This window comes from Eptatretus burgeri, chromosome 7 (genome assembly GCF_056783735.1).
Source record: "Eptatretus burgeri isolate ZD-2024b chromosome 7, Ebu_testis_v1, whole genome shotgun sequence".
Lineage (NCBI taxonomy): Eukaryota > Metazoa > Chordata > Myxini > Myxiniformes > Myxinidae > Eptatretus > Eptatretus burgeri.
Genome location: NC_140967.1, coordinates 47,258,344 through 47,273,978, shown reverse-complemented (window position 1 = coordinate 47,273,978; position 15,635 = coordinate 47,258,344). Strand labels below are relative to the sequence as shown.

At 44.3% G+C, this 15,635-nt stretch overlaps 1 protein-coding gene across 1 annotated transcript in view; it reads right to left on the bottom strand.

Annotated features, from left to right (window-relative positions):
- The window catches only part of RGS9BP (regulator of G protein signaling 9 binding protein), a 16,542-nt gene extending 8,026 nt beyond the window's left edge, over positions 1-8,516 (bottom strand). The window contains exon 1 of the mRNA XM_085888365.1: positions 7,319-8,516. Coding sequence (XP_085744491.1) covers positions 7,319-7,810 — 492 coding nt within the window. The 5' untranslated portion in view covers positions 7,811-8,516. The remainder of the gene's footprint in view (positions 1-7,318) is intronic.
- Positions 8,517-15,635: the final 7,119 nt, after the last annotated feature.

The window sequence follows — 15,635 nt, the reverse complement described above, 5'->3', positions numbered from 1 at the left end:
TATTACACTATCACATCACGTCTCGTGCTCCTCCTATACCTGCACATCATCGTCCCTTTTAACACCACACGGCGAGTGTCCATTGAAGTTCCGAAATGAGGTGCAGCTGCAGATTGTCCCTCCGTATGGGTGGCAACATAATGACAGCAGATGCGTTAACAGGTAACATATCCACAAGTTCTTTTTCCAGGATTCTCTCTTGTGTATATACGGTATGTATGTAAGTAAGTATGGATGTATATATATATATATATATATATATATATATATATATATATATATATATATATATATATATATATATATATATATATATATATATATTGTCACGGTACTGGCGGTTAAGTTAAACCCCTAACCCAAATTGTGGTGACGGGTGGTTAACACCGCCAGACCACATAGCCGAGCGGTTCTTCCTTATTAGGAGGCTTGAAGGCGGACACGTTGATCCTCGGAGATTATAACGTGTGTGAGAGGGGCAGGGCGCAATGGCGGATCGACGGAGGCACAGATGGAGGCTCGGGGGGGGGGGGGAATTTATACTCAAACCCCATGATAAATAAATGGATACATCAACTTAAAATAACTGCGGAATTTAATGACAATAGAAATATTTTCAAGGGTAATTCAAAAGGTAATGATAATAACGTGAAATAATTAAATCCTAAAGTTGAGGCGCCTCTACACACAGACTTTTAAATACAGACAAGGTGAAACGAAATGAAAGAAAACCCTTCCTTTATCCTGGCACTTGTTCCAGAGATGGTCTTTGTGGAACTTGAAATTGAGGCGTTACGTCATGCACGTGTCAACGCGCGCAAAATGGCGCTGAGCTGCCCTCTTACAGCGGGAATGTTCGTCAGGCAATTCGTGAGCGGAATTCAACACCAAGGCTCAGAGACCCCGTGCAGCTTCTTTTCATGAGTGAATATGCTGACCGTCCTTGCACCTGGTCTATTCATAATGATTGCCCACACGATGAGACGATTTCTGAGACCCTGTGATCAGGCCACGAGGCATGCTCTCCTTTCCTCCTCAGAAATGTACACACTTCACGCCTCAGCCAAACGGTCAATGGCTAGCATCTTGCTCAGTAAACGAGCCAATTCGCCTCAGCACGAATACGAGAATTGTGTCGTTTTCTTCATTCCTCATGTTTCGAAGGAAAGCCAGCCGTAAAGTCCTGTTCTTACGGGCCATCTCCTAGCTACATTCTCTCTTGGCTGCCTGCATCCCTTACTCCGCACCCGTGAATTCCTCCTCTGAACTCAACCAACCAAGCCAACCCCCTTGTCACTTCCAATGTCTCCTTTCATCACACAAAACCACCGTTCCACCTCCGTGGCATGGCTTGCTCGCACGAAACCCGGGAAGGCAGGCATTCTACCTGCTCGGCATGTTTGGCGAGCTTTTATTTTGCTAAAGTTTTGATTATTATGAAAATGCACTTCTTTCATGGCTGGCTTGGAAATGCAAAAATGTGTGAATAGGTCACAGAGGACATTCACATACTGTGGGAACTTATCCTTAATTCCTATCTAATTAACACCGCACCACCCCATGTGTGGTGACACGTAACACTTAGGCTCACAGTTTCCCTACTTAATTACATTGAGATGTCTCCTACACGTCCACGGACCAAACAAATCCATTCAATCCTAACTCTCCTCTTAAATTCCTCCATCTACCCCCACAACCACTATATATATATATATATATATATATATATATATATATATATATATATATATATATATATATATATATATATATATATATATATATAATTTTGTTTTTTACACACACATACACACAAACACACACATTGCTATGGCCCCGGGGTCACGGGGGTATGACAAGGGAGGAGATATGGGTCCTCGGGAATCGCAAGCCATTGCACACGAATAAGTTCGTGTCACGGCGGGGCGCTAATCGACTTCGAATGCCAATAATTTGACCACATGACCCAATGTCCTCCGTCTGACGACCGTTTAACTGGGAACACATGGCCACCTTTTCAGGGAATAGCGCCCTCGATGCGTACTTGCGTTACTTACCGCATCAGGTGCAGCCGCATGTGCTGCCTAGTACGCACCAGCTAATAAGCAGATTTTGCGGTGTAAAACTTCCTGAAAATTCCAAGGTGCGGGCCATGCTAGACCAGTGGAGGAAAATTCAAAAACGAGCTGGGTGCATTTATAATTTATAGGAATGCAAAAGATTCAACCAGAAGGCACACGATGTGACCAGTGGGAAAATCAAAACATGAAGAGCATGACGAGCACTCCGCTGATCCCCATTGGACACAGTCCACATGGTTTGCATTAGCAGGAACAATTGTCTGGGTGGCAGACGGATGGTTGTTCCGTACGGATTATGTGGTTTTACCATGTGAGACATAATCCGTGGCGATGCTCACCATAACAGTCAGGAGGTGCATCTGATCTATATCTTCTATCTTCTATATCTATAATATATCTCTATGTCTTCTCCACGTCTTGTTATGGTTGTTGGGGTACATGGAGGAATTTAAAAGGAAAGTTAGGATTGAACAGAGTCTTTTGGTCTGAGGATATGTTGGAGACATCTCAGTGTAATTAAGTATGGAAAATGTGAGCGTAAGTTGTATTTGTCATCACATGGGGGGTGATGCTGTGTTAATTAGATCGGGAGAGTGCGTGCACGAGTCAGAGTTGAGAGATCGGGAGAGTGCACACACGAGTCAGAGTTGAGAGATCGGGAGAGTGCGTGCACGAGTCAGAGTTGAGAGATCGGGAGAGCGCACGCACGAGTCGGAGTTGAGAGATCAGCAGAGCGCACGCACGAGTCGGAGTTGAGAGATCGGGAGAGTGCACGCACGATGTCAGTGTGGAGTGAGGGACGCATGCGGTCGAGAAAGAACGTCGTTAGGAAATGACATGTAAGAACAGGGCTTTACAGTTGGCTTTCCTTCGACACATGAAGAAGATGCCATGATTATTGTATTCGTGTTGAAGCGATTTGGCTTGTGTGGTGAAGCAAGACGCTGGCCTTTGGCTCTTGAACAGGTCATGAGGAACGAACCCTGAGCCTCATGTATGTCAAATAGCGGGTTGGTGAGGATGATCGATGCATGAAGCAGTTGCATGGGGTCTCTCAGCCTTGGTGTTGAATACCACTCAGGAATTGCCTGAAGAACGTTCCTGCAACGAGAGAGCAGCTTGGTGCCATTTTGCCAGGGTCTGCACGTGTAAATCGAAGTGCCTCGATTCCAAGTTCCACAAAGACCATCTCTGGGCCAAGCTAAGTGCCAGAATAAAGGAAGGGTTTTCTTTTATTTTGTTTTCACTTGTCTGTATTTAAGTCTGCGTGTCGAGGCGCCTCGATTTAGACTATAGGGTTAGTTTACCTTACATACTGTAATATTCTAATTTTTGTCCCTTATAAATATTTGTCTATTTTCATTAAATGTGTTCATTTTAAATGGCTTTGTCGGTGTATCTGTCATGGGGTTCGAGTGTAAACCCCCCTGTGCATCCATTTCTGTTCCCCCGTCGCACCGTCATTGCACCCTTCCCCTCCCACGTGTGATAATCTTCGAGGATCAAAGTGTCCGCCTCCTAATACGGAAAGACCGCTCGACCGTCCAGGCTGGCGGTGTCAACCACCCATCATCACAAATTTGGTCCTGGGGGGATTAACCTTGGCCGCCAGTGCTGCGACAATAAATATTACATATACAGGGTGTCCCAAAAAAATATACAACTTTTCATCTGCAAAGAGGATGGTCATAACATATATTTTTAAAAAAGATATATGGCTGGATAGAAAGCTGAAAGGTTGAAGTTTATTGTACCAATGTCAAAATTGCCACCAAAATTTAAATTTTGGTAGAGAATCGTCGTTTTCTTTTAGACCACATGTTCGACGTAGGCTCCACGTTGTCCGATCACTGCCTGCAAACGCGTTGTCATGTTCTCAATCACTTTGGGAAACGTTTCCTGAGGAATGTTCTGGATTTCTCAGTGGATGTTTTCCTTCAGCTGATCAAGAGTCTGAGGCCTAGGGTTTCCATAGATCCTGTCCTTGAGATACCCCCACAAGAAGAAGTCTGGAGGAGTAAGGTTAGGGGAATACGGTGTCCACTCAACATCTTCGTAGTGGGAGATAAAGCGGCCCTCAAAATGTTGGTTGAGAAAACGCCTTGTTTCCTGGCTGTATGGGGCGGTGCCCCATCCTGCTGGAACCACTGGGTTCTCATATGGACCAAGTTGTTTCTGCTACGGGCCTGAGTACGTAGTCGTCGAATCGATTTTTTTGGACTCTGTACGACCGCCTGTCTCACCATTTCCACATTTTCTTCACTACGACCTGTCCTCTTCTGACCACTGTGACCCTTGTGAAGGTCACAGATGGTTCACACATTGGTAATCTTTCCAATGGTGCACTTTATTGTCCGAAAGTTTGGTGCATGGTGCAAGTGGATACCGAAATGCCTCAAGTAAAGACGTTGCACCTGTATGACACTTTTCGTCTGGTGCCAAAGTTCAACAATTTTCGTCCGTTGTTGTACGGTCAGTCTTGGTATTTTTCTGGCGCTTGCTTGGTATCAAAATAAACTTCAGGGTCTCTGCAACAAGAAATGAAGCATTAGTGACAAATTTACTGCTTTTTCAGGATCAAACGAAGCATTGTAAAAGTTGTATATTTTTTTGGGACACCCTGTATATATATATATATATATATATATATATATATATATATATATATATATATGTATATATATGTATATATATGTATATATATGTATATATATGTATATATATGTATATATATATATATATATGTATATATATATATGTATATATGTATATATATATGTATATATATATATGTATATATATATATATGTATATATATATATATGTATATATATATATATGTATATATATATATGTATATATTTATATATATATATGTATATATTTATGTATATATATATATGTATATATGTATATATATATATATATATATATATATATATATATATATATATATATATATATATATTGTTGCGGATTCGCGCCCGCCGGCGTGCGGGCGGCCACGTAACTCGAATCGCGGCACGTTGCCCACCGGACGGACAATCCCGTCGTGACCCTCTCGGACTAACGCCGGGAACTAGTCATGGGTGGGCCTTTCGGCCTCACCACGATCGTGCCAATCGGCCCCCCGCGTGGGATAGGGTTGTTCGCCAAATTCGACCTACCTAAGTACCCACACGGAGGGTAGACCGGGCGATCGCACCTCGCCGCAGGTCAACTTCGGACACGGGCAACTTTAAGCGACCCGTTCCGTACTATCGGAATAACCGAGCGGTGTTATCGTCAACCTCGACGGTTCCGATTAATTATCGGGCGTATTTAGCCCACGACCAACCCTTTACGTGAAGTAAGATGGAGATTCAATTAGAGAAAAGACGAAGCGAAACGGGAGAAATAGTTCAACATAAAGCACATTTATTCCGCGGCAAACGGAGAGCACACATATACAATTACCACAATTATGCACCAAAAGCAAATGTAACAAAAGAAGAAACAACAATTACGCACCAAAAGCAATTGCAACAAAAGAAACACAATGCAGATCTACTACCGACTACGCGAGCACACGGCAACACTTACACAGTTTTACTTCACAGACGGCGCTGACAACACATATACTCCAAAGCAAAAGAAAAAGGGGCCACCCTCAACGATAAGGGGGCAGACGGGCCTGGGGCTGAGACCGCGTCGAGCCTACCCGTCTGGTGATGAGCCGCAAAATGGCGGCGGCGCCCCGACTCCGCGGGCCTCGCTGGCACTGCCTGGAATGGGGTGGGAACGGGGCCCCCTTCTCACACTATCTCAGCGCGGGGGAAAACAGGGGGGGGTTGTTGATGCTCGGGGGAAAGAGGATATCTGGCTGGCTTGGGTCCCGCGACGCGCGACTCCACTGCGAACTCGACCGCGTTCCCGGCCTCCCCTCTCCGCAGCTCCCCGACTCTGACACGAGCGCAGACCTCCACAAAGCTCCTTGGCTTCTCCAGACTCTCCGGACCCCGACAGACACTCTCTCGACTGATTTCGCCGCCGCCACAACTCTCCAACTCTTCCCCGATTGGCCCTGCGCTCGGCGCTTTATAGTGTGACAGGAGAAACCATATGCAGATTTTTGGATCAGGATCGGCTCGGGGGCGGAGCCACGCTCGCCCATTGGACAGAGGAAAAGTGGGCGTGAATCATTCCTGATCCTCGAATCTGCATATATCGATTATACTCCGACGCGCCTGGAGGCGGGGCCAAATCGCCCCACGCTCGCTGATAGGACGGAACATAAGTGGGCGTGAATCATTCTTGATCCGATTTCTCGGAAAGGCCGCTTTTTGCACCCGCTGCTCGGTGCGCGCCCTGTACGAGTCCAGGATCGGTGCCCACAAGCGGCGCGGGAATGGCGGTGATGCGATGGTTGCGAGAGCGAGATGTGACGGTAAAGGTTGTGGCTGTTGGCGTTGTTGTTGTTGTTGTTGTTGTTGTTGTTGTGAAGCGGCGTTGCGGTTGGTGGTTGTTGTGTGATGGCTGTTGAGACGTGGTTGGCTCAAAATAAAGATAGAACAGAAAAACGGCTATCTTGAAGGGTTGCAGCCCGAATGAATGACATTTATTCCCTCTAAACAACGGGTTTGGGGCTAACTACACATATACTTACAGAGATATCTCACCTACGGAACCTGAATGGTTGTTTGCGAATTTCCTCAACCACAACAATATATATATATATATATATATATATATATATATATATATATATATATATATATATATATATATATATATATATATATATATATATATATATATATATATGGTTTCCAGCTTCTATAAATCCCAATCGGCGCCAGCTTACCTTACCTCCATCGTGTCCTCCTGCATCGTTAAAATATCTGCGTCCTCATGGTTCGACGCCTTGCAGTGTCACAGACTATATGTTTCTCATGATGTCCTTGCATTTCATGGAAAAGTGCACCGGTGTCTCCTCTAATGTCCTTGTCCGTGTGCATGATGACTGAGTACTACGAAAGGTGCTTTAATTGTACATAATTTACGAAACGTACACCGGTGTGTCCTTTCGTCTTTGTCTTGTATGATCAAGTCCGTGGCCTGCCTATTGTACTCATCGTGTCCTTGTAGTTCATGAAAAAAGGTGTACCACTGCCGTCTCCTGCAAGGACTTTTTTCCTGATGCACGGGCGGGTTCCAGGTTTCTGGAGCCCCGGACACGACAGCCGGCGATGGCTTACCTCGATGAGGTCCTTCTGCAGTGCCAAGAGGTCCGTCTCTTCCGAGTGCTCCGACGCGTCGCAGTGTCGCAGGCTGTGCGTGCTCAGTGCCCGCGCCGCCAGTCCGGACGTGCCTCCGCTCATCCCCGTCTGCACGAGCGCTCGCCGGGGCATGTTCAACGGGAAGATTCTCGCCAGTTCCAGAGCTCGCCTCATGTCCGCCTCGAGTTGCTCGAGGCACGAGGCGAATGCCACCCACAGGCGCTCGAAGTCGGCGCGTCGCTCGCGCATCAGCGCGCCGCCGTCCCGGAGCGCCGACGTGAGACGTCCGCGGATGGTCCCCACGAGTTCGCGAGCACGCCGTCGCGTCCTGCGCAGTTCTTCACGGAGGTTCAATGAGTCGGACGATCCTCCGATGCTCATGACGAGCTGTCGGAAGCACGCCGTCACTTTGTTGAGCGCCTGCACGAGCGCGCGGCACTCCTCGCACGCCGCCATCACACCGCCCGGCATGTCTCGGCAGCCAGCGAGAAGGGGAGCGGGTCCGAGAACCGGAGCGTGGTCGTGCGCGGCACCGGCACACCGTTATGTCGATAGATCAATCGACGAAAGATCAGGAAGAAACTGTGGGAACAATTGGCATCGTCCGGTACACATGGCGCGTGTTATCAGCGCTTGCTGTGAGTTCGGCGCGTCCGCGTCTTGCGCATTCTCTCTTCACGCTCAGTCTCATCGCTTCGAAGATCCCGAATAGGTAAACGCAGTCTTGATTAATAACGATGATGGTGTTCTGCTCATGAGCATTTATCCTCACTTTCCAACTGTTCTTTCACTTTCTCGCATTGTCTCCCAGGTGAGTAGGCGACGAGTCACTTCGCGCACGACGTCGTTTCCTTCTCTGTGTTCATCCTTGTTTCTCCCGTTGATATTTAGTCATCTGATTGATCTACAGCCACCATTGGCCACGGGCGATCAAAAAATGAATAAAATGACCGTCGAAGGAGCCTTTTCAGGACGAAGAACGACCCGGATCAAAGCGTGTGGTTCTCGGAGAAGGTCCAGAACCTGAACCGTCGAGCTTCGGACTTCATGTACACTCGTGTTTCCGAGTGGTGACAGGCACACACTGTTGCACAGAGAGTTCCACGGAATCCAAGAATATCCAGTATCGTGCCGTTAACCGCTCCCCTCCATTCAACCCATCCCATCCCTCCTCTCAACCGACGGTTTCCCCTCCTCTCCACCACCCACCTCTCCCCTCCTCTGAATCGAACACACCCTTCCTCTCAACCACCCTATCCAGGGCTTCAAGCAAACAGTGCACTACCATCACACGTCATCCCCCATCCTTATTTTTGTGCTAAACTTTTCTACTTCGATTCATCCAACCCAACCCAACCTTCTTCGTTGCAGGTCACTGTGTCTGCTCCCCCATCCCCTCTTTCCTCCTTTCCTGTTTATTACCTTTTCCCCTTCCTCACCTCGCTCTTCCTTGAGCCTCCATTTTTGGAAACAAAAATTATGCACAAACTAGAATCACAGCCTTTTACAAGCGAAGGCAAAACGTCTTCACCTACGCCACACTCCATTCAAGCTACTACCCCCCCCCCCCTTGTCAATCTTGTCCACATTGGTTCGAGCATTAATGCTAGGCAGGACAGAAACTGTAATTTTGTTTCCAATTTTGACCTTTGACCCTTGTGTCGTGTGAAATCTTTCTGTCGTGTCGTGTGAAACTTTTCACTGCATGCCCATAGAGGCTGTTTGAAAGCACCCCAGTGCCAATTCTCATCTCCATCGACTCAAATACAGCAATGGTGAGGCAAAATGTGTGATTTTACTGTACGCACACAAAGTGAAAAGCAGGGTTAAGCAATTGGTTCATGTGTGTTTATCTGTCTGTCCGTCTGTCTGACTGTCTGCAAACATCAGCTTATGATCGAGGAACAACATAATTTAAATTGAATGTTCTATTTAGAACAAGAATTGGAACATGATATGGAAAACGAACCTGTAGTTTCGCAGTCGGTCTAGTTTGGCCCTGAATTTGTCCCGATCGTGCGTGCGCAGAGAGGAGTGAGATAATTGTTTGTTTGTCTGTCTGCCTGTCTGGCAGTCAAACAAAATTGAAAATCGTGACAAACAGGAAACTTACTGTTTTTCTTAGCGACGTCATAAAGGACACAAACAACAGACACAAAGAACTCATGTAACTTGCTAAATAAGGCGCCGTAAAAGACGCTGTATCAACGGCTGTAAAAAAATCTGAAATTATTTTTACTCCCTTTAAAATGTTATTTTATTTCTATTGAATCATATACAGTACTTCAACAGTGTAGAACACAAATCGCCTTTTTGGCACTTTCGAAACCCGAACGTTTGGCAGCACATGTACAAAATATGACGGCAGTTTCTGTCATCACGACCAATCAAATTTTCCGCTCACAGATCCCGTCCATGTCCTTGTTTCTGAAGACAGCGCGGGGTAAGGTGTTCTATGAACTCTGTCATTTTTTTTGTTTCATCTTTCACCACATGAAATCACAATGTGGCTCTAAATCGAAAACATTAAAAGGTGTTCTGAATGTATCAGACAAAGGTACCTCCATGTATTCTTTTAAAGCATCAATTACCTGTATGGTATACCTGGATTGAGAAAGCTTCAATACTTGTAATAAGCCGTAATACCTGTCTGTATACCTGTGTAGAAGAGTCGTTATTTTTACTGAAATTTTACATAAACAATCACTTTTATTATATAGTTATACTTTTACCTTAAGGCCCTGTCACACCTTGACGATTTAGCCAACGTATGCCTGACGCATGCAAAATTGGGCTGAAACGCTGGCACACGTCGAATACGTTATGGGTAAGTTTGATTACGTTAAGAGCACGCTGGCATACGTCGTAGTACGCTGGCATATGTCGTAGTTCGCCGAGCTGTTTGACAAATTTTCCATGCTTGAAATTTTCCGACGTATGCCAGCGTATGACTCACACATTCCGCATAATGCTGGCCATAAGTTGTAGGCACGTTACGCGATCGTTGATACACGTCGACACATGTTACTTGTAAGTTACTCATAAGTCGAAACACGTTGAGGTAATGTTTAGCGTACCCGAAACTTATTTCTAACCTATGAGTAACGTGTTGTAGGCACGTTACGCGATCGTTGACACACGTCGACCACATGTTACTTGTAAGTTACTCGTAAGTCGAAACACGTTGAGGTAATGTCTAGCTTAGTGGTTCTCAACCTTTTGTTCTCAACCGCGACCCCCCCCCCAAAAAAAACCATTGAGTCTGGAACACTGACGGGTTCCTCCTGTGAAGCCCATTTTTATATACCAATTCCCCTAAACGCTGCCAATACGCCATTATACGGTAGATGTAAGTTAGAAACACGTTCAGTAAGTTCTGTGGTCGTCCGGAAGACGTCAATCAAATACGTCTACATACGTCAATGTGCGTTGGAGAAACGTTACACATATTTCCAAAGCACGTTACTCATAGGTTCAAAGCACGTTACTCATTGGTTAAAAATTAAGTTTCGGGTACGCTAAACATTACCTCGACGTGTTTCGACTTATGAGTAACTTACAAGTAACGTATGTCGACGTGTGTCAACGATCGTGTAGCGTGCCTACAACTTATGGCCAGCGTACACAGAATGTGTGTCATACGTCGAGTACGTCGAGAAATTTTCAACATGCTGAAAATTTCTTGACGTACTCGGCGTATGACGACATATGCCAGCGTACTACGACATATGCCAGCGTGCTATTAACGTATACAAAACTAACCATAACGTATTCGACGTGTGCCAGCTTGGTTCGGCAAATTTTTCATACGTCGGCATACGCTGGCGAAAACGTCAAGGTGTGACAGCGGCTTCACACTTCGATGTCTAGTGCTGTTATAATTTGAATCGTCGAGCCACAGCCTATTAATAGCCTACGCCACGTGATCGTCGGTGATACGCTGCCATGCGCTATGCATAAGTTAGACTATCGTTGGGCATAGGTTGTGAACGCCGACAACACGCTCAGCATTCGTTGGTATAAGTTATCTATATGTGATTGAAACGTTCTGTGTATGTTACTAATATGTTATGCATACGTCCAACATGTTATTATATGCCCAAAACCTAAAAAAAACATCAATAGTTCAGCGTACGCCAGCGTTTTACATACATTTTGAGACCTTGCCACACGCTGGCTAAAACGTCAAGGTGTGACAGCCCCTTTAAACTACAGACTTGCTGATCAACCCTCGTGTACAACTGGTAGAAACAATCGCCTTGTCGTAATCATAAACTGTGCAGTATATGAACTACCATGCAACTTGCTAGTACGGGGCTGCAAGCTCGACATGAGATTTTAAAAAAGTCTGGAGGAACAAAAGTGTTTTTATTCTGTTGTCTGCAACACAATTGTAATTGTCTTATGGGATTGAAAAATATATAAAGGCCCTTGATGAATTTCAGTAAGATTTCATAACAAGATTACAGTGAAGTTTTATTCAAATTAAATATCTTATTTTCATAGCAATCAAAAAATTCTGATGAGAAATATATAATTCCCATGGAGACCATTCTGGATATCACGACCACCGACGACCCAATCCGTCACTCCCTCCACTTTTCACGTTTCGCTCATCTCGAAAGGAACGAACTCTGGGCTGTAGATCCTGACTTGATGATGTCACAAGAATGAATGACATCATACTGTAGAAACCAGATTCGGTGGCTTAATGGTTTGAGCATCTTCTTTGAGCCTTGGTGTTTGGCAGTTCAAAGCCCAGGCGAGTCATACCACAGACTTTAAAACCGGTAAGTGCTGCTTCCTTGCTTGACACTCAGCATCTAAAGACAGTGGAGCACGGATATGTAACGATAGCACAGGCTTTGAATGGCCCATATACCTTTGAGGGTATATAAATATATTTAAAAACAGAATGAAACATACAAAGGGTATTGAAAATATTCTTAAAATGACTTGCACACAATCGTCAAAAATACCAACTTTTTACTATTTCTTTATTTAGATACAGTGGCCTGCAAAAGTATTCACTCCCCCCCCCCTCCAAAGATTTCACATTTCGATGCTCCCTGAGCTTATTTCATGATGCTTTCAAATCAAACTTAATACAGAGTCTTCACAAGCGACTCCAAAGTGATAAAGCTAAAAAAAAAATGCAGATAAAATGTGAATAAATTACATGAACAGAGAAAATCTGATGATTCTTAGTTGCATAAATATTCAAACCCTTTCCCTAATTAACCCCAAGTCACTGCAGGAACAAGTAATTTATTTGAAAGGTTACAAGATAAATGTAATAGGTTTCACCTGCATGTAATCAGTGGTTTAACTTTAAAATAATCTCCCCCACTTATCTAAGGAGTTTTAAGGTGCAACTCACTTGGTCAAGCAACAAGATAAACATGAAGACCAAGCAGCTTTCCAAAGAAGTCAGACATAAAGTTGTGGAGAAGCTCCATTCAGGAGAGGGTTATAAGAATCTCATTATCCCTTTGAATATGGTGAATCCATCATTAAGAAGTGGAAGTTGTATCACACCACCCAGACTCTACCCAGATCAGGTCGCCCATTCAAACTCAGCAGCCAGGCAAACAGGAAACTGGTTCGGGATGTCAATGTAAATCCAACAATGATGGTGAAAGATCCACAAGGCTCTATGTCTGAGATAGGGATCAGTGTTTATCAATCAACAATATCCTGCTCCCTTCACAAGGCGAGCCTCCATGGACAGGTGGCAAGAAAGAAGCCATTACTGAAAAAGATGCATCTACAGGAAAGTCCTTCATGAAAACCTGCTTGAGTCAGCCATGAATCTGAAACTGGGTCGGAGATCCACATTTCAGCAGGACAATGATCCGAAGCACAAAGCTAAATCCACACTGGAGTGGCTGAATAAGAATAAAATAAACGTTCTTGAGTGGTCCAGTCAAAATCCTCACTTTAACCCAATTGAACATTCATGGCGATACTTGAAGATTGCAGTCCATCGATGATCTCCATCAAACTTGGCAGAACTAGAATAATTTTCAAGTGAAGAATGGACAAAGATTTCACCATCTCACTGTACAAAGCTGGTACAGACCTTCCCAAAAATACTCAGAGCAGTTAATGCTGCAAAAGGTGCTTCCACCAGGTACTGACCTGAGGAGCTGAATACTTTTGCAACCAGTGAATTTTGATTTGTACATGTTTTTTTGCAGGTATTCTTGACATGTAACCTTCAACTATAACAGTGTTTGGTTTGATCTCTTCAGTTATGAAAAATAAGTTAATTTGGAAGAATTGTTTCACCATCATTCGTAATTCATCTAAATGTGGCATTATCGGTCGGGTGAATACTTTTGCAGGTCACTGTATCTGTTAATAAAATCTAGATGTTCATATAAGTACATGTCAAAGAAAACAGCACCTGTCTGATTAGTCACCAAACCCTGACCACTGAAAGACCTCCAACTACATTCACAAACACAGCATGACAGTGTAAATTGAGGTTGTCAAAATTCAGATAGACTTTAAACTGTGTCGAGAAAAATACATATTGTGTCGAGACTGAATCCTGTGCTGAAGCAGTTGCTCTGAAACAGCTTGTCCTCTCTTGCAAGAAGGCTAATCCACTGAAGGCAATTTCAGTGCTTTCCAAAAAGTCTGCAACGAGTGTGTGTCCACTCTCAAAAGAGCCAGAAAACAACATCTGTCCAACCTCAAAAATGAACTTTCAAACTTATCTCCATCCTTGAAAACCTGGTGGCACCTTGTTAAGTCTGTTTCTGGAGTGTGGTCCCCTTCCATCACTTCCATCGTCTTCAATGGCATCACAGCCAACTCTGCTCCTGAGAAGGCTGAATGGCTCAATTCTGTGTTTGCTTCCAAATCGTATGCCCCTAACCTCACCCTTTCAAGGTATCCATCCCTCCCTGTCATATCAACTGCTCCTGGACTCGGTGTATTTTGCATCTGAGAAGGTGGAGAAGGTTCTTTCATCCCTCGACTCTGATTCTGCTACTAGACCAGACGTCATCAGCTCACCTATCCTAAAATCCTGCTCTGCTGCTCTTGCACATCCTCTCTTTGCCCTTTTCACCCTTTCATTTGTGCTCGGTCATCTTCCATCTGCTTGGAAATCCACCATCACTGCACTACATTAACTAGAACGGCACTCGGTAGAGCGCGTACCTCCACCAGGCTGAACAGTTTATGTTTTGTATCCCACTGATAGTCCGGATCTGGATCTGGACCTGAACAAAAATCGAATTGGCCTGTTCTAGTCACTTAACCAAGTCATCCACCTGGTTTTGTCATAACTTGTACACAACTTTTTGAAACATCCTACTATATAATATCGTTTTTGGTCTCATCTCTCAAAAGTGGAGAATCACTGAAAATATTTTAAAAACTGCTTGGAACAGGATCTGGATTCGGATCTTCACTAAAATCGAATCAATTCTTCCTCGTCACATACCCAGCCATATCCACCAAGTTTAGTTCGAATCTGTCCACAACTTTTTGAGATATCCTCCTCACAGACAAACAGACAGACATGGGTTAAAACATAAACTCCGTCCACCTTAGGTGGCAGAGGTAAAAGGATGAAAAAAACTGATCCCCTTAACTACAGACCTATCAGCTTACTTCCAATCATCAGCAAAGTCATGGAATCCATCATCACAGTTGATATGAAATCCTTCCTTTTCACCAACAACCTCATCTCAGATCACCAATTAGCTTTCAAACCAGGTCACTCCACCTTTGTAGGAGGGAATTGAGATTATAGGACTTACCGCCTCCAAATTTTACATGTACAGTAAGTGAATGGGATAAAAGGAAAAGACTTTTTGACCGTTCTCCCAAACATCGCCCCAATTCTTCCCCATCTTAGCATCTTTACATCTTGGTATATTAACAATGAAGTCAACGTGAAAAACTTTCTGATCATCCGCCTCCAATTCTCACAACCACTCCTCCACCCCACCACCACTTTATCCGTGCGCTCACTCCTTAGAAATTGCCACCTATCCGAAAACAAACATTCGCTGACTATTGTTAAGCAGGATGAATCGGAATTAAATGTCTATAAACACCCCCCCCCTCCTCACCTCCCAAAAATATCCCTGATTTCGCCCTCTTTCAACTCACCAAGAAAAACATTAAATCACCAATAAACAAATATCAAGAGGATATATTATTATTTTATTAAGTGAGCATTTCTCAATATCGATGATACGATTTATAAAGAAAACTCAACCTCATCCCATCTGTCCAGAGAGGGGTATTGCATTTGGGTCCGTTTGTCTGTCTG